Source organism: Rhinolophus sinicus, chromosome 1 (genome assembly GCF_057876585.1).
Source record: "Rhinolophus sinicus isolate RSI-liver-muscle chromosome 1, RSI-T2T, whole genome shotgun sequence".
Classification (NCBI taxonomy): domain Eukaryota; kingdom Metazoa; phylum Chordata; class Mammalia; order Chiroptera; family Rhinolophidae; genus Rhinolophus; species Rhinolophus sinicus.
In genome coordinates this window covers 68,471,944-68,499,095 of record NC_142501.1, presented here as the reverse complement: position 1 = coordinate 68,499,095, position 27,152 = coordinate 68,471,944, and the positions used below count along the sequence as shown (strand labels likewise).

General features: G+C 37.2%; 1 protein-coding gene across 5 annotated transcripts in view; it reads left to right on the top strand.

The window, feature by feature from the left end:
- Positions 1 to 27,152, top strand: part of PTPRR (protein tyrosine phosphatase receptor type R) — a 245,914-nt gene that overhangs the window by 145,033 nt on the left and 73,729 nt on the right. For all 5 annotated transcript variants that reach the window (XM_019748998.3, XM_074325415.2, XM_088800759.1 and 2 more), the window contains 2 exons: positions 1,681 to 1,791; positions 16,575 to 16,837. In XM_019748998.3, the coding sequence (XP_019604557.1) occupies positions 1,681 to 1,791; positions 16,575 to 16,837 (374 nt within the window). The remainder of the gene's footprint in view (positions 1 to 1,680; positions 1,792 to 16,574; positions 16,838 to 27,152) is intronic.

Below are 27,152 nucleotides of genomic sequence, written 5' to 3'. Positions count from 1 at the left end.
CGAAACCATTTTTTATATCTATGAATTTTTCTATATCTTAGAAAGTAGGCAAGATATTATAGTGAGCATATCAACATTTTACAAGTAAAAGAAATAAAAACTCAACAACTTCGAACAATAAAAGACTCCCTCAAATTGTTTTTAATCACAATTTAACTCATTTAACAGACACTTTCTGTTCTGTCTTAGTCAACTTCCCACCAAGACTCACTTGAGTTTCAGGACAAAAGTTTTCATAAAATGTTTTTCAAGGCAAATATTTATTTTTATCTAATTTACAAATGGTGAATGTATCCTATTATTTTTTGAAAGACTTGAAAAATAATTAGCAATAGTTTCTAAGTTCAGACACAAGAACAAGTTTTATTCAGTTTTCTTTTCTTTCTTTCTTTCTTTCTTTCTTTCTTTCTTTCTTTCTTTCTTTCTTTCTTTCTTTCTTTCGAGACAACTACTATTTATTTCCCATGATTCTGGGGTTGACTACGATCAGCTAGACTGTTCTTTTCCGTATAATATAGGCTGAAGTCACCCCTGTAGTTACATTAAGCTGGGAACTCATTTGCCGCTAAAATGTCCAAAATGCCCTGCCATTTTCCAGGGCATCTCTCCATGTGGCTTTTCATCATTCAGCATCTTGATGCTCAAGGCTTTCTTAATCATCAGAGACAATATCCAAGGACAAATACTCTCACTAAAGTGGGGAAACGGCAGCCTTCAACAACGTGGAATTTGGAAACATTTAATATGATTTAACATTTCTTTATATGTTTTCCTAGTTGTGGACCATTTGGTTTCAAAGTAAAGTTTCTTTAACTATAAATCTATAAATTTCACTGAATCATAAAACTAATTGAATTATAAGACTTGATTCTAAGTCTCTAAAATGAGCTTTTTTTAAAGACTAAGTAAAAAAAACTAAGACACTCATTCACATTTTATTCCTGCTTCTTCTCTACCCTTCCACACCAACCCCCCCAGCAGTAAGCAAAAAAATAAGTATAAATCAAATTAAAACGATTTATTTCATTCTTTACTAGTAAATAATTCTGCACTTTTTTATGTTCTCTGTTGCTTAAATAAAATATAATATCCTAACAATTTATGTGGTTGAGGTGGTACTTGCATCAGATTCTGACAGAAGACTGCATTGTAAAAAGAAAGGTTTGCTAAAAGAGAGAGAGAGAAAAAAAAAGGAGGAAATGATCCAGACATTGTTGCTCTGTTTATTAATGCATCATGAGATTTTGTTTGCACCTGTTTCACTTTTGTTTAAAAGTTAAGAGCAGTATTACAGCACGTAAAGCAGGGTGTTGTGCTGGGAGGGGACTTCAGAGTAAGGAAAGCTTCAGAGACAGTTTCAACACAGAAAAGAACAGAACTCTCTTACCGAGGAACCAGGTAATTACCAAGAGAGACTGAAGGACATTGACGAAGCCTTGGCTCCAGTATGCCGTGTTGGGCATGCTTGCTCCTGTCCAGGAGATAAAATAATCTCTGAATGTCTAAGGGCAGCAGTCCCTTGCCTTAGATCAGTTTGAGAAGCAGATCTGGCAGTGGGGAATGTAGGTGTGTTCTACACTGAATGGAATAAAGCTAAAAATACTACATTTAGTGTCTGATAAGAACGCCAGTCTCCTCAAGCTCTCATTTAACGTTGGACTTTCTCTTTTGCTTTTAAAGAAAAATGTTTTACAAGGGCAGCATGAAGCGGACAAAATCTGGAGCAAAGAAGGATTTTATGCTGTTGTCATATTTCTCAGCATCTTTGTTATTATAGTAACGTGTTTGATGGTAAGTTGGCTTCTTTATCTATTTTATCCTTCGCTGAGCCCACTGCTTAATATTGCTGGATACATTACCATTCAAATGAATGTTGAAAATACGGGGAACAGAAGCAAGACTCTGCTCCTGCTAAGTGGGGAAATTTCCTATCTGACAGCAGAGTGATAGCTAAAGGAAAACCTATGGAATTATGGATTCTGACCTTCAGAATAAAGCTATAATTACACTAAGGCTTTTAGTAACTTGATCAACCCTGAGAATGAAGCTTTATAAAGTGATTCACTGAGGTCACTGTGAATTAAAGTCTTTCAAGTCTCACAGGCACACTTCAGGCTTACTTTATTTCTTCACTTACATTTTTATGGAACTCAGGGAAAATTTTTAAAAGTAGCGTGTCTTAGGGGCAAGCTTACTCCTTAAAGAGTGGTTGATTTACTTATCTTTAAAGGGCCCTTAAAGCATTATATGAAGTTTCAGACATGAGAGGGAAATGAATATAGACTCAAAGACAGTATAATCCACTACCAACTATTTTTTTAGGTGAATGACTACTATAGAAATATAAAAGTATAACTGCAAATGGCTCTGTAAATTACAAAGCATACATGCGTAGCCTTTAAAAGTGTATTTCTAATTTAAAAAATAGAACTCAAAACAAACCTAAACCCACTAGACTAGGCAGTGCTATGTGGTATTGAATGAGTTAACAATTACCTTTCAAATAGAATAAGATTTTCCTATTCTTTTGAAAATTCTGTGATGTATATTAAAATATTTGAAATTTATAAATGGGTTTTAATATTTTTCCTCTGTGCTATGTTTTTTTGAATTTTGCACATTTTAAAAAACAGTCCTTCTTTAGTTTTCAAATGCCCCCCCAAAAGCCATCACACTACTTATTCTTTCTACAATCAGCAGTGTTGTTTAGTGTCTTATTGGATTTTATTCATTTGTGCTCCCTTTACTGGGAAGGGGTTTCTGTTAGAAAGATTGGGGATCAGTTTGGAAAGACAGAGGCTGAGTAGGTCTAAACTTGAATGATGTAAAATAATTAAGGCCTTAAATAAAGTGATGATAAGCATATTTCCTGGAGTCTAAATATAGGAAGTAGTAAGAACACCTTAAAGCTTCCATCATAATGAATTCAGCGCATCCCTTAGGGGCCAAGCATTAAAAAAGATTTCTAGAAATTGTGATACAATAAACAAAAGAATAATTTAAGAATTATTGATTTTTATCTAGTAAGAAAATTTATTTTTATATAGTAAGAAAATTTATTTTTATATATTAAATGGTGGATGGAGGTTAAGGAAAAAGGATTTTAATGAGAGAAAGTTGATGGCTATGGAAATTATGGCAAAGATCTCTGGGCATTTTTTAGTGTTTTAGAGGGTGTGGTTCCTTGTTATGGTAATTGCACTTTAAAATATTTGGTTCTTTGTTTCCTTAATACAGGAAATCTCCAGTGCTGTGCTCTCTCTCTTGTCAGTCACAATTAGGGTGTTTTCTGTTTCACAGGTGAAAAAAGGAGGATCAGAAGATATAAAGGGGTAAAGAGTGATAAAAATGGAAAGTGTTCAGGGACTAAATGGATAGGATACAAAAGAGCAAAGACAAAGATGAAAGGAGGAAAGTGGGAAAGCAGCCTGTGAGTACTAGGGTAAAAGGAGGCAGAGCAGAGTCTGTTATTAACATGTAAGATACATTCCAGATTTTGCATTTCTCACCCAATATGTATCCAACATGACTCAATAAATCCCCACATGACATATTGGTCTCGGGTGGCAAAAGGACCTTTACTAGCCACACCTTCAACCACTTGGTGCCCCGGGAACAGCTCTTCTTTTCCCCAAATCTGCAAAGCACCGATGTGAAAGTCAGAAACCTGCATAAGTCTGCTCCAAACTTACTAGAACAACTCGAGAAAGGAATATTTCAAAAGTATAGGTGGTTGCTCTCTACTGGGTTGGTAGGTACATTCATCCTCATTCAATCCACAAATTCCTGCAAAGGATCCACTGCGGGCCTGTTGTTGGCTCCGTGGGCAAAGGTGAGAATAAGACAAATACAGTTCCTGTTCTAATGAGGCCTATACTCTAGAGGGGGACATAGATAATAATTAAGTTACTGTTTTAAAAAATCGAATAGTGAACATATTGTACAATTCCAAGTATACAACATTCTAGAAAAGGCAAACCTTAGAGATAGTAAAAAGATCAGTGCTTTGTCAGAGGTTGGGTGGGGAGGGATGAATAAGTGAAGGTCAATGCAACTATTCTGTATGATACTATAATGGTGGATCTATGACATTGTGGATTTGTCAAAACCCATAGAATGTACACAAAGATTGACTCTATTCTAGACTATAGATTTCAGTTCATTCTATCAGTAGTGGCTCAGCAATTACCATAAATATACCACACTACTGCAAGATGGTAATACTAAGGGAAATTGTTTGGGAAAGTGGGGAGTGAGGTATAGAGAACCCTGTATTCTCTCCTAATTTTTTCTGCAAATGTAAAACTGCTCTAAAAAATTTAAGTTCATTAATTTTTTTAAGTAATCAAACAGTGTTAAGTGCCATGAAGAGAGAACATAGTGAGAGGAGCAAAGCAATCTGAGACATGCAAATGTGGGGAAACGGCCTCCCAGCAGAGGTCATGGTGGGAACAGCTGAGGTGGGGATAAGCTTAGCCTCTCTGGATTCAGGGAGAAGAGTGGAAGCTAAATGCTTTAAGCAGAACTTTGATGTGTATTTAAAAGATCTAGTTCTTTGCTAGTGCAGCGTGGTTGGGAACACAGCTTGGGATGAATGTGGAAGCAGGAAGATCTGCTGAAGGCTAAGACCTGATGACAAAGATGATGATGGTCCAGAGTAGCGGGTGGTGGTGGAGATAGAGAGATGTGAAAAACTGGCATTTACTTGTAGGTGGAACTGACAGGACTGTGTGCTGATTCTCAGGGAGAAGGAAAGAAAATAATAATAATAATAATAATAAGGATGACTCCTGGGTTCTTTGTCTGACTACCTGAATGGTCATGTTCTCATTTCCTGGGAGCAGTGCACATTGGAGGTGGGGAGTAGTAAGAGAAGCAATACTCGTGGTTTGTATTCCAGTAGTTCTTGGATAAATGAAAGAAAGTAATAGAATGATATATTTCAATCACTATCTTAGATTTTAATATGAAAGTGTCACTTAAAAAAACGAACAGGGGGATGAACCATCAGTACACCGAAAGGAGTTAATATTGATTAAAAAAATAAATAAACACTACCTAACAGACAAGATTAAGACGAAGTTAAGTTTATCTGATGTGACCTACCCACTAACAAGTCAACAATTCACATTTACAGACATGTCAAATGTGATTGTCTAAAATAAGCTTATCTTTGTAAATGTTCTAATGTTTTTGATAATGATGTTGATTTAAAGTTAAGTTTTTTACTTAGATCTTTCTGTAATAGTCATGCTATCGCTTTTGTGATTCTTAAGTATATATATTTCAATTCTGTTTCTCATAATTTTATTGATTCCATCGCAAAAGATATAACTCAGAATTTTTCCTCTGGCATTAATTATATTTATGGAAGATCAAACAATATTATTTCCATCCAGTCTTCCTCCATACCATAAAAATGAAAAGCATGTGGTTTTATTATGAAATTATATAGGTAAAGTGCTGTAATGGAGGATTACGTGTGCTGCATAACAATAACATAAGGCTTGGCAAAATTTTTGAAATGTGGCATATTGTTTACTTTCCTTAAAAAAAAAGAAAAAGAAAAAATATGTATACATATATATATATATATATATATATATATATATATATATGTTGCCAGGCACAAAATTAGACATGCGTGACATTTTCAAATGTGCGACTTATTTAGCACCTTTCAACTGTGAATGTACAGTGGGTGGAGCAATAAATAGACAAATACAATTTTCCAAGAAAAAATGTGTGGGCAACTTCCAATCCATTCAGTCTGTTTTAAGTGGAGGAAATATATTACTAAGAAGAATTATTTCCTAAACTTGAATAAATAATAGAAAGAATATTTTATCATCTAATTTAGACATTCAAATGTACTTAGAGATTTAGTAACATGTGCAAAGGTATTTATGAAATTTAGGTAGAGATATTTACAAGCCAGATTGCTTCTAGAAAGCAATTTTAGAAAACACATAAAAACAGCTGTTTTGGTCAATAAAAACATTGGCATATTAGACCCATAGAAGAGTCATCCATATATTGTACAAAGAGTTTCTATAGTCATGGTCTTGTTAGCTGAGGCAAGAAATCCTAGGTCAGACCACTGCTACAGCCTGAGCATTATATAGTATATACATGTCCAAGGTGGACACAAATAGTCACACTTTTCTAACTTGTTATGTAAAATCCCCTAGGGATTAGGGGGAATGGGTTTTAATTTTTTTCTATATTAATAAAAGCCATTTAGCTAAGAATGCAACCTTCTTACTATGAAGAAAATAGTAATAACAATAATAATTAGTTTCTTCCATTTATTGCATATTCACTGATACTAAATTTACTGCCTGGTACTAAACATCTTATGTATTTTTTAAACAACTTAATGTGGTATGACTGACATACAAAAAACTGTATATATTTAATGTATACAAGTTGATGAGTTTGGAGATAAGTATACACTCATGAAAACATCACCGTAATCTATGCCAGTCTACCTATCACCTCCAAAGTTTCCTCCCATTCTCTTTCTTATTATTTTGTGTTGTGATAAGAATATATAACATGAGATCTACCCTCTTAGCAAATTTTTAAGTATTACTAACTATAGGCTCTATGTATAAACACTTAGTGAATATTAGTTTCCTAATTTTACTCATGAGAATAACCAAGGTTCGGAGAAGATAAGTGACTTGAAGAAGAACAGACAATATGTGGGTATAGGTGTGTGTGGAAGGGGGTTGTGGGGATGGTGTCTGAGGAGAGGAGTTGGAATTCAAGTCCAAGTCTATCTGGATTAAAAGTATGAACTCTTTACTATGGATAGCATAGTCAAACTGTGGTTTCTTTTAGTTCTATCATTCTATCTTGTGAACATCTATTTCTTGCCACAAAGAGGTCCAATAACAGGATGAAAACACCTGTATTAATCAGAGCCACTCAACATTAACAGAACTGACAATGTGTACCACACCATACCTACTGTGGGCTCATCTCTATTTTTGCACTTAGTATCTTGTACTGGATATACGTTTCACATGTCTGTTTCTTCTGTGAGTTTCCAGAAGACAGGGTTAAGTGCCATCTTTGCCTCCACAATGTCTTATATCTAGAATATAGTAAGGGTTGATTCGTGTTTATTCAATTAAAAGAAAAAAATGGGATTTACAGTCAAGATGGCAGAGTAGGTAAATGCTGTGCTTACTTCCTCTCATGACCACATCAAAATTATAACTAAACTACGGAATAAAACCATCACTGAGGATCACCTAAAGTCTAGCTGAATTGAAGCTCTACAACTAAGAACACACAGAAGAAGCCACCTCAAGACTGGTAGGAGGGACAGAGTCATGGAACAAGATGTTCTGGCACTTGTGTGTCACCATTAAAAACTGGGAGGGATTTCACAGCTGTGAGGTTCCCCGCCACCAGGAGTGAGGGTTCCAGCCCCCCACCAGACTCCCTAGCCCAGGGTTCCAGTACTGAGGAGAGAAGTCCCCATAACTTCTGGCTGTGAAAACCGGCAGGGATTGTGTCTAAGTGAGACATGGGCAGCTTCAGTCCTAGGTGCTCCTCTTAAAGTGCCTGTGCACAGACTTGCTCACTGATGGACTCACTCACTCTGAGCTCCAGTGCGAGAACACAGCTTGAAAAGCTCCAGAGACATATAGGGAGGAACTGAGTTGTCTGGCTTCAGGATGATGGCTGAAGGGGCAGCTTTCTCCCAGATAAAGGAGCTGGCAGAAGCCATTGTGTCTTTGTTGAGCCCCCCCCCCCACTCAAAAGATGCAGGTGACCACCATATCTGAATCTCCATCAACCTGGCTAACATTGTTTGTTCACCCCACCCTGGTGATTCCCAGAGACCCCCACTCCACCTAATTTTCAACACATCAAAGCTGCTTCCAGTGGCTTTTCCATATAAATTGCCTGTCTTGCTGCAGACTTTCCTAAAATCTCTCAAAGGTTCACAAAACCCAAACAAGCAGCATCTGCTTTCAGTATGTCCCATACCTCTTGCTGAGCAGCCCTGAAACTAGCACTAGCGACAGCCAGCCTCAGTTCCCAGCTAGGCCTCTCAAGGCACGTCCAAGCACAGCACGACTGGCAACCATCTGTCAATTGCTTTGTGGCGCATGCCAGGTGGCCCCAGGAAGGGCACAGGCTGTTGCTGAACTTGGCTTGCAGCAGGCCCCTTACAGGAGGCCCTGGGAACCGGCATGCCTAGAGTCCAGTTTTGGACCAAATCAGAGTCTCACCCAACTACCTCCAAGGACAACATACCCAAAGGGCAGACTGGGCAGGCACCAGAGCCCTGCTAAAGTGAATCCTGTGCTGTAGGGTCAGCCCCTGCGCAACAGCTCCTCCACTGTAGTCACGACCATTCCTGAAAACCAATCAGCACAAGAGTGAGTCCCTCGTATTGATGTGCAAACAGCAACCAAGTCTCAACTACAATAAGAGGGTGCACACACAACCCATACAAGGGACAGCCTGGAGCACCTGGCTCTAGTGACCAGGAAGACTGTGCCACTGGGTCATACAGGACACCTACTACATCAGGCCACTCTACTAAGACAGGGAAGCATAGCAGCCCTACATAGAAACAAACACATGGAGGCAGCCAAAATGGGGAGACAAAGAAATATGTTCCAAATAAAAGAACAGAACAATGCTCCAGAAAAAGAACTAAATAAAATGGAGACAAGCAATCTACCTAATTCAGAATTCAAACCACTGGTTATAAGGATGCTCAATGATCTCAGGGAGAACTTCAACAAAGAGAAACATTTTAGGAAACATTTTATGTTTCCTAACATAAAATGAAAATAGAAGAACCAGTCAGAAGTAAAGAATACAATAACTGAAATGAAGAATACATTAGAGAGAATCAACAGTAAATTACGGCCAGCCCAGTGGCTCAGGCAATTGGAGCTCCGTGCTCCTCACTCCGAAGGCTGCTGGTTCAATTCCCACATGGGCCAGTGGGCTCTCAACCACAAGGTTGCCAGTTCAACTTCTCAAGTCCCACAAGGGATGGTGGGCTGCACCCCCTGCAACTAGCAATGGCAACTAGACCTGCAGCTGAGCTGCACCCTCCGCAACTAAGACTGAAAGGACAACAACTTGAAGCTGAATGGCACCCTCCACAACTAAGATTGAAAGGACAACAACTTGACTTGGAAAAAAGGCCTGGAAGTACACACTGTTCCCCAATAAAGTCCTGTTCCCCTCCCCCAATAAAAAAATCTTAAAAAAAAAACACACACAAAAAAAACATGGTAAATTAGAAAAGCAGAGGACTGAATCAGCAATTTAGAAGATAAGGTAACAGAAAACACCCAATCAGAACAGCAAAAAGAAAAAATGAATCCAAAAAAACGAGGATAGTTTAAGGGATCTCTGGGACAACATCAAATGTAGCAACATTTGCATCATAGGGGTACCAGAAAGGAAAGAGCAAGAGCAAGGAACTGAAAATCTATTTGAAGAAAATAGGGATGAAAATCTTCCCTAACCTGGTGAAAGAAATAGACATACAAGCCTAGGAAGCACAGAGAATCCTAAACAAGATTAACCCAAAGAGGGCAACACCAAGACACATCATAATTAAAATGCCAAAAGTTAAAGACAAATATTCTGTTAAAGACAGAATCTTAAAAGCAGCAAGGGAAAAGCAGTAGTTACTACAAGGGAACTGACAATTTCAAAAAATTGTCAGCTGATTTCTCAACAGAAATTTTGTAGGCCAGAAGGGATTCGCAGGAAATACTCAAAGTGATGAAAAACAAGTATCTACAACCAAGATTGCTCTACCAACAAAGCTATAACTTAGAATTGAAGGACAGGTAAAGAACTTCCCAGACAAGAAAAAGCTAAAGGAGTTCATCATAACCAAACCAGTATTACAAGGAATCTTAGAGGGACTACTTTAAGATGGAAAAAACGATTAAAAAAAAAATAAATAAAAAAGAAAGAAAGAAAATGGCAATAATACAGTAATAAAAACATACTATCAGAAATTACTTTCAATGTAAGTGGATTAAATGCTCCAATCAAAAGGTAGGGTGGCTGAATAGATAAGAAAACAAGACCCTTACATATGCTGCCTACAAGGGACTCACTTCAGATCAAAAGAAACATACAGACTGAAAGTAAAGGGATGAAGATATTTCATGAAAATGGAAACAAACAAACAAAAAAGCTGGGGTAGCAATACTTATATCAGACCAAATAGACTTTAAAACAAAGGCTATAATAAGAGACTAAGAAGCAACCAGTAATCCCACTTCTGAGTATTTATCCAAAGAAACCCAAATGCTTCTTCAAGGGGACGTGTGCATCCATATGTTAATTGTAGTATTGTTTACAATGGTCAAAATATGGAAGCAGCCTGAGTATCTGTTGATGGATGAATGGATAAAGAGGAGGTGGTACATATATATAATGGAATATTGTTCCGCCAGGGAAGGGAATGGGTTTGTGCCATTTGTGGCAGCATGGATGGACCTGGAAGGTATTGTGCTGAGAGGAGTATGTCACACAGAGAAAGACAAATGCAATGTGATTTCACTTATATGTGAAATCTAAACAACAAAATAAACAAACAAACAAAACAGAAACAAACTCATAGATATAGAGAACATTTTGATGGTTGCCAGATGGGAAAGGGATTGAGGAGGTGGGTGTAAAAGGGGAAGGAATTAAATACAAATTGGTAGTTAGAAAGTAGTCATGAGGATACAGAGTATAGCATAAGAAATATAGTCGGTAATTTTGTAATAACTATGTATAGTGTCAAATGGGTACTAGATTTATCAGGGTGATAGATGGGAGTGGGGTTTGGGGGCTAATGAAAAAGGTGAAGGGATTAAGAAATACAAATTGGTAGTTACAAAATAGTCATAGGGATGTAAAGTAAAGCATAAGGAATATAGTGAATGATACGGTAATAACTATGTATAGTACCAGGTGGGTACTAGCCTAGTCAGGGGGATCACTTCTTAAATTATATAAATGTCTAACCACTATGCTGTACATCTGAAATTAATATAAAATAGTACTGAATGTAAACTGTAATTGAAAAATTAAAAGAGGGGGGGACATGAAAGGGAATAAGAGGTACAAATTTCCAAGCATAAAACAAATCAGTCATGGGAATGTAATGTACAGCATGGGGAATATAGTCAATAATATTGTGATAACATAGTACAGTGTTGGATGGTTGCTAGACTTAGCATGGTGATCACTTCTTTAGCTATATATATATATATGTCAAATAACTATGGTTACACCTGAACCTAATAATATTGTATGTTAGCTATATTTTAATAAATATCTTAAAGAAAAAAAGAATGAGACCTTTCAGAATGAACTGTAAATACTGTAAGAACACATGCTATGGACTGTTGGTGGTATTTTAAAATTTGCACATGTATTAATTTCAACAGATGTTTTGTGTTACCTACTTACAAGATTTTTTAAAGGAACATTGTTAAGTAACAAAAGATTCTTTTTAACTTCCTCTCACTTCTGTGTTCCCCTGGTTCTCTTCTTCATGCTATTATTTTATTCTCTTGCTATAGTTTGACTTTTAAGCTCTTATTCAATATTCCTTTCTCCTTTCCTTTTCCAAATAATCAAAAGATTTTATTGCATCATAAGTTTCAAGCAACAGGCTCTAAAGGTAAATTCAAAAATCTTGACTTGCTGTTGCTATGGTAAGCTTTTCGGTTGAGCTTTGAAACAAAGTGCATCCACACAGAGAAATATGCATATGCTGTATTCCAGACCTCAAGTTGTGCCAAGGAAAATCTCTGACATATTTTTCCACAGGCTTTGGGAAAGAGGCTGGAAAGGAAGAGGTGGTATTTAGAAGAAATAGTAGCGGTAAATGATCACCGGCGTAAGTCAGGCAACCTGGATTCTAGACTTTATTTCTAACCTTCAAGAACTCTGGGTTTAAATGTGAAATGAGCAGATCATACCAGCTGATTTTTATGATCCCTTATCACAGGTTTCTCAATGGCAGCACTGTTGGCATTTTGGACTGGACAATTTTCTGTGGGGAGGGCGTCTGTCCTATGCATTGTGTGGTATTTAGCAGTATCCCTGCTATCTGCCCACTAGATACCAGTAGCACCGCACACACACCCCAGTATGACAACCAAAAGATATCTCCAGACATTGCCAAGTGTCCCTGGAAGGGCAAATTTCCTGCTGGTTGAGATCCACTGCCTTACAGTTTAATTTCATGACAAATGCCCTATTGCCAAGTAGCAAACTCCTCAGGTTTTTTCCACATTTTTTTCAGACAGCCAAGTCTCTCTCTTGAGTATTTTTAAACAGTTTCTTATAAGCATTATGCACGCTCTAAGTTCTGCTTTTCCCTAATTAAAGATGTAGCAATCAGTTTGTACACACACTATATAAAGACAGTTTTAAAAATTGACCTTTAACCAGAGATGAAGTAAACAGATTACTGTAAAATACATGACAAAGCTTTCTCATCAAGAACATAAGCTCGTGAATGGTAAAGAAGGACTTTGGACTAGAGCTTGTTTTATATTAATAGAATCATAAAAGTGACCTGTCAAGAGCTGTTGAGAAAGCCAACATTTTCTTGGCTTCCTCGTTTTCATTTTTGAACTGTGCTTCTTCAAAACTCAAATGTAAACAGACAAGCAATTGTTCCAACATATGTATTGTATTTCCATGTGAAGAACTTAGAATATACAATATATGCGTTATCTTCTATTTGTATTTTTTGTAAAGGTACAATATATTTGGTTCTGTTCTCATTCAGGAAAACAAATTTCTTACAGTTAAAAAATGATCCCTTTTTAAATTACATTGCCTCACCATTTAGTATGTATGTGTGTAGCTTACCACATATGTGTCATCTGACTGGCATTGTTCTCGTGGGGGTTGATTTTGCAGAGTGGTGTGGTGGCAAAGTGTCTTTTGAGGGTTATGGAAAGTGAAGAGAAGCAAAAAATTAAAAACATCCCCATCCTTAGGCATTATACGCAGGATAAGGAGATTCATCTTCAGTATTTTCTGTCCTATAATTTGTTACTGAAATTAATTACAGTAACAGTAAGAAGACTTAACCCTTAGCTTTAGACATCTTTTTTTCTTGGTAATATTTGTAGTACTATTAACAGTAATATTTGTCACGGGAATATTTAGAACCCATCGTTTTCCAAATTTTAAGATTTAGCTTTACTCTACCAGAGTCAATGTATACTACCAGTATGAAAACTACCGGTTGTGAAGAAGTACACTGACATAAAAGACAATAAGAGTGCTCTTTAATTTCTTTGCAATTCAAATTACAATATGAATTCCTAGTTATGCCTCAGATGTGCGTAGTCCTTTTCTTAAGAAGAACTTTCCATCCATAAAAGGTATACTCTTAGATTTGGTGGTTTTCGAACTCAGTGGTAAGATCATATCTGCTACAGATGTGATTTCAGAGTCAATTCTTCAAGAATGACTAGTGTGGTGAAGAGCTGCGCCAGAGGCTATGCAAGGGAGTGGAAAGTGCATAGGCCTGCAAAACAGAATGCTGTTAGGACTCAGCTCTGCCACGGCTAAATACTGGCGTTAGGGAAGCCGCGTTATTTAGCTAGACTGCAATTTTCTTAATGTATCATTAGATCAGAAGGACCTCTAGTCACCATTCTAATTCCGATTCCCTCTGTATCCTAATTAAAAAGTCACTTAACGTACATTCACCCCTATTTTTTTTTTTTTTTTTTTAACCTCTCTGCCCTTTCCCAATCTCCTTCCTTGTTACTACAATCTGAGATGTTGGACCTGAGACAGTTAAATTTGCTTTTCACTCTGTGTCTAAATAATTATCTATCTCCCTTTTATATCACAATTTTTCATTCTTTAGTTCTTAATTTTGAGTCATCTTTCTCATGCCGTTGAGTACATTTTTTTCAGGAGGGGTACACAGGTGGTATATTTTCTTGCATATTTGAGGAAGTCTTTCTGTTGGCTACTTACACTTGAGCATCAGTTTATCTAGCCATGGAATTCGTGTATCCTTTGTAACATGTATTTTTTTTCAAAGCCATGAAAATGGTTCCATTTTCATTTCACATTTATTCTTCTTTCAAGTGACATATATATATTTTTTAAACTAAGAATGTTTTTCATTCCATATCCCTAAATTCCATAAGAACAGGAAATAGTCTCTTTTGTTCATAGCAGAATACTCTATACCTTTCACAATACATGAAATAGTGGGCACTGAAAATAGTTTTCAATGGCTTCCTTCTCTTTCATTTACTCTGGTTTATCATTTACAGTGACTCTTCTCTGACTTCCACATCCTATCTTTTATCTTCATATTCATTTCCTTATCCTTTTTCTCTCAATTCTAGGAAGTGTCTCAACTTTGTATTTTATGCCATTGATTATATTTTCTGCATTGTCATCTCTATTCTTTATTGCTTGGAAAGATTTACATCCTGCTATTGAGTTTTCATTTCTTTGAATTCTTTTTTTATTTTTTATTTTTTTTTAAGATTTTATTGGGGAAGGGGAACAGGACTTTATTGGGGAACAGTGTGTACTTCCAGGCCTTTTTTCCAAGTCAAGTTGTTGTCCTTTCAATCTTAGTTGAGGAGGGTGCTGTTCAGCTTCAAGTTGTCCTTTCAGTCTTAGTTGTGGAGGGCACAGCTCAGCTCCAGGTCCAGTTGCCGTTTTCTAGTTGCAGTGGGCACAGCCCACCATCCCTTGTGGGAGTCAAACTGGCAACCTAGTGGTTGAGAGTACACTCTCCAACCAACTGAGCCATCCGGGAGCTCAGCGGCAGCTCAGCTCAAGGTGCCATATTCAATCTTAGTTGCAGGGGGCGCTGCCCAGCATCCCTTGCGGGACTCGAGGAGTTGAACCGGCAACCTTGTGGTTGAGAGCCCACTGGCCCATGTGGGAATCGAACCGGCATCCTTCGGAGTTAGGAGCATGGAGCTCTAACCGCCTGAGCCACCGGGCCGGCCCAAATTCTTTTTTTTATTCTCAGTCTGATACCTTTTCATCTTAGACTGTTGTGTTTTTATTTCATCCTGATTTTTTTTGTAATCTTAGTTTGTTCAGTAGACTTTTTTTTTTTAACCAATATATTTTGAGAATACTGGGCATATATTTTCTAAAAGTTTCCTAAAATAAATTATTAAAGGTATTTATTTCCTCCACAATCTAGGTGAATTCTTTTCTAACTCTCTTCTCTGTTTGTTCATCTTTTAACAAGAAAATATATATTTGGACTTTGTATCTTTCCCATAGATTTAAAATATAGAGATTACTAGAATTTAAAGGAACTTTGAAAGAAAAGGAAAGAATTAGTATCATAACTAGTTAGGATAAATGTGATTGAAAAATGCCAGAAAAGGCCTCTTTCCTAACATAACACTGATTTAGTTCATGGATTCCAGAAATTAAACTAGGGAGTTCAATTGGCCTAAAGCTTTAGAAGGTGCAAATGTCATCAGTGCCATGATTGCAGGTAATGGCTAAGTCAGCTCTTCATGTGAATTAACTAATCATGTCACTTCCTTGAACAGAGTTGAAGAAACATGAGGCCATTTAGTTTCTGCAGGTTTTGGAGTAGAGGAGTCAGCATCAAGAGAAGAGAAAAAATATCAAATCATTATTTTGTACACCTTAAACTTGTATAATGTTATATGTCAATTATATCTCAATAAAACTGGGAAAAATAAATACATTTTTAAAAGAAAAGAGAGAAACAGCCTATTAATAGCGGAACCTGAGAACAGGAAAGACAGACTTTGCTTATCTCACCGTATGGTCCGTTGGAGTGTCCTAGACAAGTCAGTTCAATTCTTTCAAAAGTTTAAAAGTGAAGATTCTACCATTTCTGAATTATATTAGCCATTCAAGAAAGAGCTCTGAGAATGGAGGAAAGTGATACTTTTGCTTTTTTCTACATGCATTAAAACTAAAAAGAGAAAGGGGTAAGAAAAAAACATTCTGGTTATCCAAATTATTTTTTGATAGATGCCCTAAATTTAATTATTTCAAGTATTTACCATATACACAATATATAACAAGTATAATGTAAGAAATTATCATTTATAGCTTAACTATTCTTTCATTAATATTTCACAAGACTTTATTCTTATATGTTGTATTGAATGCAGATCTTTGTTTCCATAAATGTCACAAGCACATATTTCATGCTATTCCTCTTTTAAACCTTCCATTTCACTCGTTTTTAAGTCAAAACTTACATGTGATCAAACTGACATCTGGCACTATTACAAAATTAGCCAAATTTGTTTTTAATAATATTTAGGGAATAAATTCACATACGTATATATTTAAGATGTTTGTGCACCATAACTAGAAACACCAAATATATCCTTTTGAGAGAAATTTCAACACCACGAAACTGAGAAATCATCTTAGAATTCTTTCCTTATTTGTATTATTATTAAACCTTTATTTTGGTTTGTCTTCTAGGTTGGGGTGGAGGAGATCCTATTTTGTTATTGAGTGTGAAAAAAGGTGACAGGAGCTCTTTCTCTTTATATCTCCTTCTATAGATTCTTTACAGATTAAAAGAAAAGTTGCAGCTTTCTTTGAGACAAGATAAAGAGAAAAATCAGGAGATCCACCTATCCCCCCTCGCATTACCGCCAGCACAGTCTGAGGCAAAGACGGTCAACAGCATGGTCCAGCCTGAGCAGGCCCCGAAGGTACTAAGTGTGGTCGTGGACCCTCAAGGCCGATACGCTCCTGAGATCAAAGCTACCACCTCTGCCTGCCCTTCTCCTTTCAAAATGAAGCCCATAGGACTTCAGGAGAGGTAAGAGCTTCTTCTGTATCACCCTACATGTTACTTTTTTTTTAGAGTATTCACCAACTGAAAAGGCTAGAACTACAGATGTTTGGCATAGTGCATAGAATTGTGTACCACTAAGTGGATACCAGGAAGAAATAGTCTTTCTTATCTCCCAAAAGAATCTAGCTGTGTTCTGAAAAAAAAATCTATTAGTGACCTGATTCTGTTAAACTGGTGTAGACTCAAATCAAGTACATCTTCAACTACAGGACAGCTTCTATAATCATTTATTGAGTGTTTTTTGTTTGTTTGTTTGGTTGGTTTTTTTTGAGAGCCACTGACATAGCCTGTTTAATTGTCATCAAAACTCTAGTAGATAGAAGGTCTGGAAATGAACTTAGGGTATATTCTGCAGAAGTCAACATTGTTTGGAGTAAGGTAGGAAGAGTCTACACCACAAATTAATTTTTAAAAAGGTTTCCCTCTGCTTCCTTTGAGAAAAACAGTTTCATGACATTGTTTTTGTTGCCTTACCTGCCTTTGCGATGTACTGATACTGATACATTCTCATTTAAAGCAAATCCGATGTATGAAAACTAGAATATGCAAAATACATAAATGAAGGGCGAATTCTTTGTTTCCCCAAAATATTAAGTAAAGCTTTCCATAGTATTTCTTAAAATAAGATTCATAAAATTAAAATTATATTTAAAATATGATTTATGTTATATTCAACATCACATGTCAGAGTAGTGGGAAAATTAAATATTCTCAAGGTATATTTCCAGATTCATTCTCACTCTCCTTTTCACTGCCTTAGGTTTTTAGATCACACATATAAATTTAATTACATTTTCCATCACACACACCCTTCAGAAAATACAGAACAGCAGAAGACCAAGTTGGTCATTCAAATTTCTTTGAAAGTATTGTCAAAGAACAATGAATGAAGTGAAAAGAAAGGGATTTTTTGCAGGGATCTCCAAAGTCTTTTAAAGGGAGAGCACTTTGACTTCATAACATAAGAAAAATGGAGAGCAATCAAATCATTCTTTCTATTTCCTCCCCCAAAATACTTGTTGGTTTCCTGCTGGATCCACGAGGGCCTCCATGTGCCGTCCTCTTACTTGAATACCACTAAACTGCTCTCTAGACTGCGATCTGGAAGTGTGAACAAGATGGAACCTTTTTACTGAGTTTAACCACAAGTCAGGAGAACTGGATTCCAGACCCAGTTCTGCCATTTCTAGATTGAATGGCTTCATGAGCCATTCACCTGTCTGAGCCTCTCTTTCTTCTTCTGTCATATAAAGGGGTTAAACCTGACTTCTTCACTTCCTTCAGAATTTTTTACTCTTTTTACCCAAATTAGTCTGCGTTTGTTTACTTCAAAGAGAGCCCTTGAAACAGGCATCTGAGCATGGGTGGGGTAACAAGGGCAAAGCGGCAAAAATGATCTGCACAGATGCAGGTAATAAGGGGGCCATTTCTTATAGATGATTTAAGGATGATCATAAAACTGACTGAAAGTCAGACTGATATTTATTATCATCACACACCACCAATTCTAAGTCCGGTCAGTGGTTAAATCCTCCAGCGTCCTGCCCTCTGTAGGCCACTGCTGGGCATGTTTGAATTTCAAGGAGCATAAGGTTTATTATCCATTTATTCATTTAAATGAAATGAATGTCTGAGAAAGGAAAGTATAGGGATGGTGTCTTGCTCATCTTTGTGGTCCATGTGGGAGATATTAGCAGAGCAAATGTATCATCAGTGTTAAATGGAGTCCCTGACTCCTGGTCTATAAACTTCCCTGCATCCCCTCCCATCACCTTCCACTTCCTTCCCACCTTACGCAGGAGAAAAATATTCTCTCCACAAGAGCTCCAGGTCATTCCCTCTCACCCCTCATAACATTAATTCCCCTCTATTTTCAATTGTACCCTCTTTGCTAATGCTATCCCCTTAGCATAGAAACAGGTTCTCTTTTGTGCAAAAAAAAAAACAAAAAACTCCCTTAACCCAATTTCTCCTTTGGTTTTTGTCTTTCTTTCCTTTCACAGATGTGTCTTAAATAAGAAGAGTATATTTGTTGCCTTATTGGTCTTCAAACTTCCATCCTTGCTATTTCTCACACGTATGTCTGCCAGGATTATCAATGGGCCAACCACAAAGCATGTTCGTGTCTTTCCACATCTGTCTCTAATGCCTACTTCCTGTTTGAAACTCTCTTTTCCTTTGGCCTCCAAGACATTATTTTTCTGGTTCTTGGGTGACTCTATTTAGGCTCCTACAGAGACTCCTTTCTCCGCTTAACTTTAGAGTTTCACCAGAGAGGTAGATTGAGCTGGAAGTACTTTTTCAGGACTCATTTGTGTCAAAGGTAGGAAGAGAAGAAGTGGTTGTGGTTGGGTTACCCAGCAAGGAGAGAGGAGGTCTAACGGTAAGAGATGAGAGTGAGGAATGGGAAAGGCATATGGAGAGAGAAATTCAAGCATCGCTTTCTCTTGGAAGACATTCCAAGCTTCCTCTACCTTTTTACCCTTCTTTCTCTAGTCTGCCTTCCTGACAATGATTCAGCTACCTCTTCTCTGCTCCCCTCTACTCCAGTCCCATAACCCTGTGTGCACACAGCATTTATACACCTCTCAGATGTAGGTAAAATTTTCATTTACTATTCTGTCTTACCCCCTAGACTCTAAGTTTCTTGAGGGCACATACATGATTTAATTGTATTTTTGTCTCTTACATATAGAACATAATTGCTAAAAAGCAAGAGCTCCTGGGAATAAATGCTTGAATGAATGAACGAACGAATGAATGAATGAATATTATAATGAATAATTCTCAGGTTACCTTCCACTAGAGGTAGGTGCTTATTCTACCATCCCTTCTTCCTCTATGCTCACCTCACTTTTTTTTTTTATCATGATTCCCTGCCAAGATAGGGTAGTGATGAGTTTTAAGAGTGATAAAATGTTAAGGACATGCACTGTTCCATGCAATCAGAAAACTTTTCTAAGAGGATTAAGCCTTAAAGCTTAATTTATGCTTATGTGTTCTGAGGTACCTTTAAAAGAGCCTTGTGTTTTATGGCCCTCCATTTTGTTTTCCTGAAGTACAATATTAACCCTCTTTTTATTGCATGGAAGTCACCATGAGACCATAACGCTACATTATGAGTCACTTGTCCCAAAAACCTTTTGGGTCATGCCATGTAAATCTCTCATCCCTGATGGTGAGAATCTATTACTCTAAAATTACTAATAAACTATACTTTTAGATCTAAAATAAATGAAAGAAAATATAGAGTCAAAATACATATGTTTAACTTGTACAAAGGATATACCCTGAAAATTATGATGATTAAAGAATCATAAGGTGAGAACACAGCAGTTCCCTCTTCTTTTCTCCGTATTTGTAACTAGTAACAAAACCATATTGATTCTTGCTCCTCATGTTTTCTCATTATTGATTCTCTCTTTTTTGTAACCGTCACCCTAGACCCTCATTATTTCATATTTGAATTGTTGCGTCTTATAATTATAGAAATGATTCCAGGATGAATATATGTTTTATATTTCACATGCATTATTTTATTTCATTTATCTGCCTGATCTAATTTTTCCCTCTCCCTCAATTCACTCTGTACATTCTTCGTATTTATCTTGCGCTAACAATACTTGCATTATGTTACTTTGCTGTGTAAAAATCTTCAATAGCTCCCCTTTGCCTCTAGGATAAGGCACAGATCACCTTGCTGGGCCTTAGAGATCCTATACTATCTGGCCTTGATCATTCTCTCCAAATCTGTTTGTCACTACATTCACCCAAATAAACCTTCCATTCTATCGACCCTGGTATCCCCAGTGTGCTGTGTTCCTGACCACATTTGCACGTTTGTTTACCTGGTCCCTCTTCTCCTTCCTTCTATCTATTTCTAGTCTCCAAATTCCAACACAAAATTTACTTTCATCCATCAGCCATGATACCTCTCAATATCCACAGTGATTTTTAACACCTCTGCATACTCACATAAACCACTTTCTAGCAGTAATTTTAGTTAAATATGAGTAATAATTCAGAAAGGGACTTAATCTAGTTTTTGAGTGGTCTGTCCTGTCCCTTCACCAACTTATAAGAATCTTAAAGGCTCAAGATACTCTTATGTCCCATGATTCCTATAAACCTGGTACATAGTAAATGCTTGAAAAATATAGTTCCTTTACATCTGAGGATCTGATATATTTCTAAAGAAACTTCCATAAGAACAAATAGCCTAATGATAAACTACAGAGCTGAGTCTCTGTGCTAATATTACTTCTAACATTTACTAAATAAGTGACTCAGTGGGTTAATTAAGTCCTTTATGATGTACTTTTCCCAGTCTATAAAATAGGTATGATAATAGCTATTCCATCATTTTTTAAAGCATACCATAAAACTAACAATCAATATGAAATGGTATTGTGCCTTTGAAAAAGAAAAAGAAATCTAGTATTCTTTTTGTTTTTGTTCTCTGATCCCATTCCCAGGTCAGTTATATTTTTGAGCTCTGGCAAGTTGCAACTTTTTTTACTGAATTATACTGTTGAACCTGCCATTTGAAATCATAAATGTTCTTTAAACTGTCAATTGACTTACAGTTTTCTCATACCATTTATAAATATATATTTATACATTTGGCCATCTAATGTTATTTAACAGCTCTTGGTATCAAATTGAATCCATTTTCATCTAAGGAATGAATTCATTTCCCGTAGTGAGTCTGATTGTAGAGATACATTCAGATGCCTGCTCCCCACCTACTACATGTGTAACTTGGAAACAGTTTGTGCACCTGTAAAGAAAACAGCATGTACTTTGCACGGCTCTTGTGACAGTTAAGCTAGACAACCAATGTCATGTGCCCGGCACAGCATGAGGCCATAATTAGATCCTGTTCCCTCTTCTTTTGTCCCAACCCTATCCTCCTCAAATTCCTCACTTGTCACTCTCAAGGAAACGGTATACAAGCCAGGTTCCAAATGCCCAGTAAACTGAGATCACATTCAGACCCTAGAATGATATATTTTCTTCAGTGGGAAGACAGAGAATTTCTAAATATGAGTTTCTGCAAATTTCCCCGTTAGGCTACTGTATGATTAATAGCCAATTGTATGGAAAGGAAATTACCAGACAAACAGGTGGAATCACATTATTTCCTGATTTTTCTCAGTTGATATTCTATTAGAAGTACAAAGTGAGCAAGGACAGCTATCTAAGAAAGGAAGGGTGCACTCATTGTAACGTGGCATTCTCACTCCTGATTAAATTTTCCTCAACGATCAGTTAGTGAGCCAGTAGGAATACGGCATTAACTGGGGTTGTCTTTCTATCACAACCAGGCCTCTGCAGATCTGGGAGGGGCACCATAGCGGTTACTACACCTACTAAAGGTTACAACACTAGTTATAGTAGTTACAATAGAGCTAAATTTATACTCCAGGTTTCTTTGATGTTTCCAGGCTGTTATACACGTGCACACAGCCTCTTCCAAATAAACACCATTTGTTCTCATGGAACCCATGACCCAGCGCTGTTGAATACAGTCTATCAACCATGACTCATTTGCTCTGCCAGAAAATATGGGGATCATACAGATAACAAACAACCATTTAAAAGTCAATTCTAATTTAAGCCCAAGTAACCTCAATAGCAATAACAACTCAAGAAAATTTATTGACCCTTTACATGCATTATCTCATTTAATCCTCACCAGGGACTTATTATCCCCTCCTTACAATGAGGAAACAATTGCTCAGAGAGTGTAAGTTACTGCCTAAATAACATAATAGTAAGTTACTGTGGGGTGTGAGAGTGACAAATAGAATCTGAGCCCAAGCAGTCTGGCTCCAGAGGTATATTTAGGGGTGGGGGGAACATCTATCCTAGATTGTATGGAAATAAGTAAAAAATAGATTAGAAATCAATATATTTAGTAAATAAGTATATTACAGAATGTCATACTGTTTTTCCTGTTAGCAAATTTCATGCTTGGCTTTTGGAATGTTTTTCAGATTCTAAATCATGTAAAATTCAATTTTGTGCAGGAGGTTTAAAACACTCAAGGTGGATAACCATTTTATTGCCAGTCTAGAAACTCATTGTCAGTCTCAGTCTTTCTTTCATCTGCGTGTTCTCATTCTAGAGGCCCAGTGGTAACCCAACATAAAGGATGAGGGTGATGGCAAACATGAATATAGTAAAGAAGCCACAGTGAGAGAGAGAGAGAGAGAGAGAGAGAGAGAGAGAGAGAGAGAGAGAGAGAGAGAGAGAGAAAGAAAGAGAGAGAAAGCACAATAATCCATAAAAGTCAAGCCAGAACTGTTCTCAAGGGATTTGGAAGGGAACTCTCTATATTGCTCAAACTCGGTAATAACTGAGCCCATCTCACTATGTGTGTGGTGGACAGTGGACAGTGGACATGGGAAGGACATGGGAAGGCACGTGGGAAGAGGACAAATAATGAAAGCTAACGTACTGACCACGAACCTACCATAGCCACGCACTGCGCTAAGTGTATTTCTCATACACTCTTTATGACACTCCCTGAGGCAGATACTACTCTTCTGCCCTTCTTGCAGGTGAGCTAACAGAGACTTAGAAAGATTGAATAACATGTTCAATGTCACAAAGAAATAAAGATGCAGTTGGAGGCTCAAATCTGGACAGTCTGACTACAAAACCTTCACATAGCCACTGTGTTCTGCCTCCTCCTGGGTGATACAGATGATAACATTTTAAGCTTCTCTTATGGTTTATGATCGTGTCCTTGTAAAATACTTTTATGGGAATGTCCAGAGTTGGGAAGACATCAGAAATACTCAGAAGCCCTTCATTAACAGTGATTGTCAAGCTGTTTTCCTCTTTATTTGTCGGAGAGACATGATAGCATTTTTATGTCGTGGGTTGGGGTTCTGAATGGTTAGAAAAAAAATTGAAAGGGTTCTTTATTTAAACAACAACAACAACAACAACACTGAGATTAAGAAAACGGAGGCAAACATTTTGAAAACTGCCTAAAAATTAATGGTTAGTCATGAGACCAAAAGTAATAGTGGTAAATGAAAGAAATGATGGTGGATACAACCCAAAGAGCATAGTACAGATGCCAAGATAAAATTTTAAGGAATTGAAAGTAATAGAGTTCTTCCTAACAAAGTAAAAAACTTGACCACCACATATTGGCAAGCACTGACCTAGCTTCTCTCCAAATAGGCTGAAATGTTTGAGCCTTTGTGGCTGATTAAGTCCCGAAAATGTAGACCTGGAAGTGGCTCTAACAGCAATCACTATAATCGCTCCTTTCCTCTCCCCACCTTTCTTTTTCCCCACACGTGGCCCCTGGCAGAGTAACAGGACTAAGTCCTGTTGAGTCCTTTCCCTGCTGTATCTTCCACCAGACCACCCATCACACAGGCTGCCTCATCCTGAGATTCAATCTCCACATGCCCATCCTTCAACATCCATTAACTTGCAACCTGATCCTCTTCACTGGCTTCCAGCTTTACTAGGTGGTCCCCACTTCTATCCACACCATTGGGGAGCAAGACCCAATCACTTCCTGAAGTCTTGTAGTCATTCTGTAGGATGTGACCTGTTTGTAGAGAGAATTATGCTTGCTTCCCCTAGCTGCACAATGTTAGCATTCCTCTATAGGGTTTTCCTTGTCTGGACCCTAAAGAGGTTGTTGTGGTATAACTTTGGGGGGTTTGTGTTCACTGATTCCTCTACCTGTGATCGAATTAGAGTTTCACTGTGAAGAGTACTAAATGCTGTGTTTTCTAAAATGAGATTTCAAGTCTTTGCTAGGGGATCACGCTCCAGATGTTGACGTTCAAGTTGACAGAATTAGGTGAAATGGCCTTTTTTTGTAGAAGCATTTTAATCAGGGCAGGCACAGGTAATTCCCAGAGTACACTTTGCTTCCTATTTTGAGAGACCCGCTCTGAATCTTAGTTACTGTGTCAGGAGACTTTACCTTGTAGGCAAAGATGTTTACCTTTGTCGTTATTTGAAATGTGTCATAAAACTACAGCTCAGGGTCCCACTATAACTGTATGAACTGCTTGAACATTTTCCTATGACGTGAGCGACCACTCTGTTTTCATACAATTTTCCCAGCTGTTGCTTCATGGACCTCTATAGCAAAACAGTGAAAAATCGCGGATCACCCATGACAGGTAACTTTAGCAAAATTAAGTTATTTTTCAGCTGATGGTTTTGGTTTTGTTTTGTTTCACCTGTAATTATGTTATAAATGTTCAAGTGTCATTTCCACTTAGCCATGCATCGTGAATGTCTGGGTGTAATTTAAACATGGTTGGAGGGCTCTGTTCTCAGATATAATCCGAAGCCAGCCTGGATAAATCCTGATTGCAGTATGTGGAAATAGTGTCCTCTAGTGGAGAACTACATGTTAAAGCATTCATTGGCTAGTGTCATCTAGGGAAAAGGAAGCTGGCTCTTATTTTTGTTTAAAAAAAATTAAATTAAAATCCATAAAGACTTCAATGTCCTCTCTGGCAAGTGAGGTATAACCTCTTTGGGCAGATACTTTAAAAAAAAAAGGTCTTGGTGTAGTAATGAAAGAAATAACAAATAGGTGTGAACATGTTAAATATGATATGCTTTCTTAATATTTAGCATCCAATCATTTTCATTTCTCATTTAATCCACAAGTAATTTTAAGGACAATGTGTCAATGAAATTACTATTGCCTAGTATGTCTTACGATGTATAAATCCTTTTATTTAGGAGCCAATTGTTTTCTAAATCAGAGATTTAAATATGAGCCTCAGTAATTCTTCCCTTTTCCAAGGCCACTCATCCTGCCTGCCTCATTTTTTTATTTCCTCTCTTTCCCCCATGATTCTGATTTCCAGACGTGGTGGTGTCTATAGCAGAATGCCTGGACATGCTACATGTTTCATAAATATTTGTTAAATCTCAATGTGAAAAAAAGAAACAAGTTCTTAAAATTAGGTTAATTTTATGGAAAGAAAAATTTAAACAAAAAAACATGGTCTCCATCATCTCCCCATTGCCCTACAGACGCGAGTCTCCGGTGCTGGGTGACTGGCTTCTTTAACCACATGAGGAAGAGTCTTTGAGCTGTTTTCCTTGTGTCTTCTCATCATGCTGCACCACGCGGAGCTTAGAAACACTCTCATTTCCCTGCTCTAAATATGATCTTCTGAATGATTAGTTTTGCTCTTGTTACCTTTTATTGCTGAATTTTGGCTCCTAAGTTAGTGTTTTGTTACTAAATTCCTATTCAGCATGTTCTTCGCCAGATGGAATCCTTAGTTTATCTACGAAGTCTGAGAGACAAATTGGAATTTTAAACCCACTTTAATCAATAGTGTGAGTAAAAACTGGTTTTGTGATAAAGGACCTAAGCGAGAGAATACTTGAAAAGTATGGCAAAAAACCTACTGTAGCCTGAAGGAATGGACCCGTAGCCATCTCAGCGTGCGATGGACGCTCCACACTGCTCAAAAATCTGTTGCTTTTTCCATTGAGCTCTCTTTATCTTTGCCCAAAGCATCTTTTCCAAATCAGCACTGCTCTCCTTACATTCCTTTCCCCTGTCCTATCCATAGAAAAACAAAGACCTATAGAAATAAAATAAACTACCTCTATGCTACCTGACAGCAAAAGTTCTCTCTCTCTCTCTCTCTCTCTCTCTCTCTCTCTCTCTCTCTCTCTCTCTCTCTCTCATACAATCTCCTAAAAGCTCATTCACCTATGTTTCCCTAATTCCTAGTTTGACACATGTAGTGGGGATTCTTTAAATTTTGGCTGAATAATAAATAATAAGTTAACCTTACTCATCAGCATTAGCCTCTCATCTGTTTCCTCTCTAAAATGTCCATTTAGTTCTAGAAAGCCCCAGGACAGGGAAAACTTTTCACTTGCCATTTTATTCCTGGATGCTGAGTTCCGCCAACCATTTCATGTGACCAGCGGAGGCATTTTTTTAGGTCCATGGCCTGTCTGCTCCTGTTCAATGTCTAAATCTTTTAAAATTGAAGAGAGTCTATCCTGAACCTGTTATTATAGCACAAATATGCATCAAGACAAGAACAATCATGCAGTTGAATGACTCTATATTTGTAAAATAAATGTTTAGAAATCTAGACAGAGGTCTCAGAAGATGAGATTGCAAGTTCCTCCACGACAGGCAAGCGTTCTTCATCTTTGAACATTCTGTAGAGCTTTGTGTGGGGTGACTGTCCTTATCCTTCTCTTCACTTTTCTATTGCACTTTTTAAAATTTTAAGCTTTAAAAAAT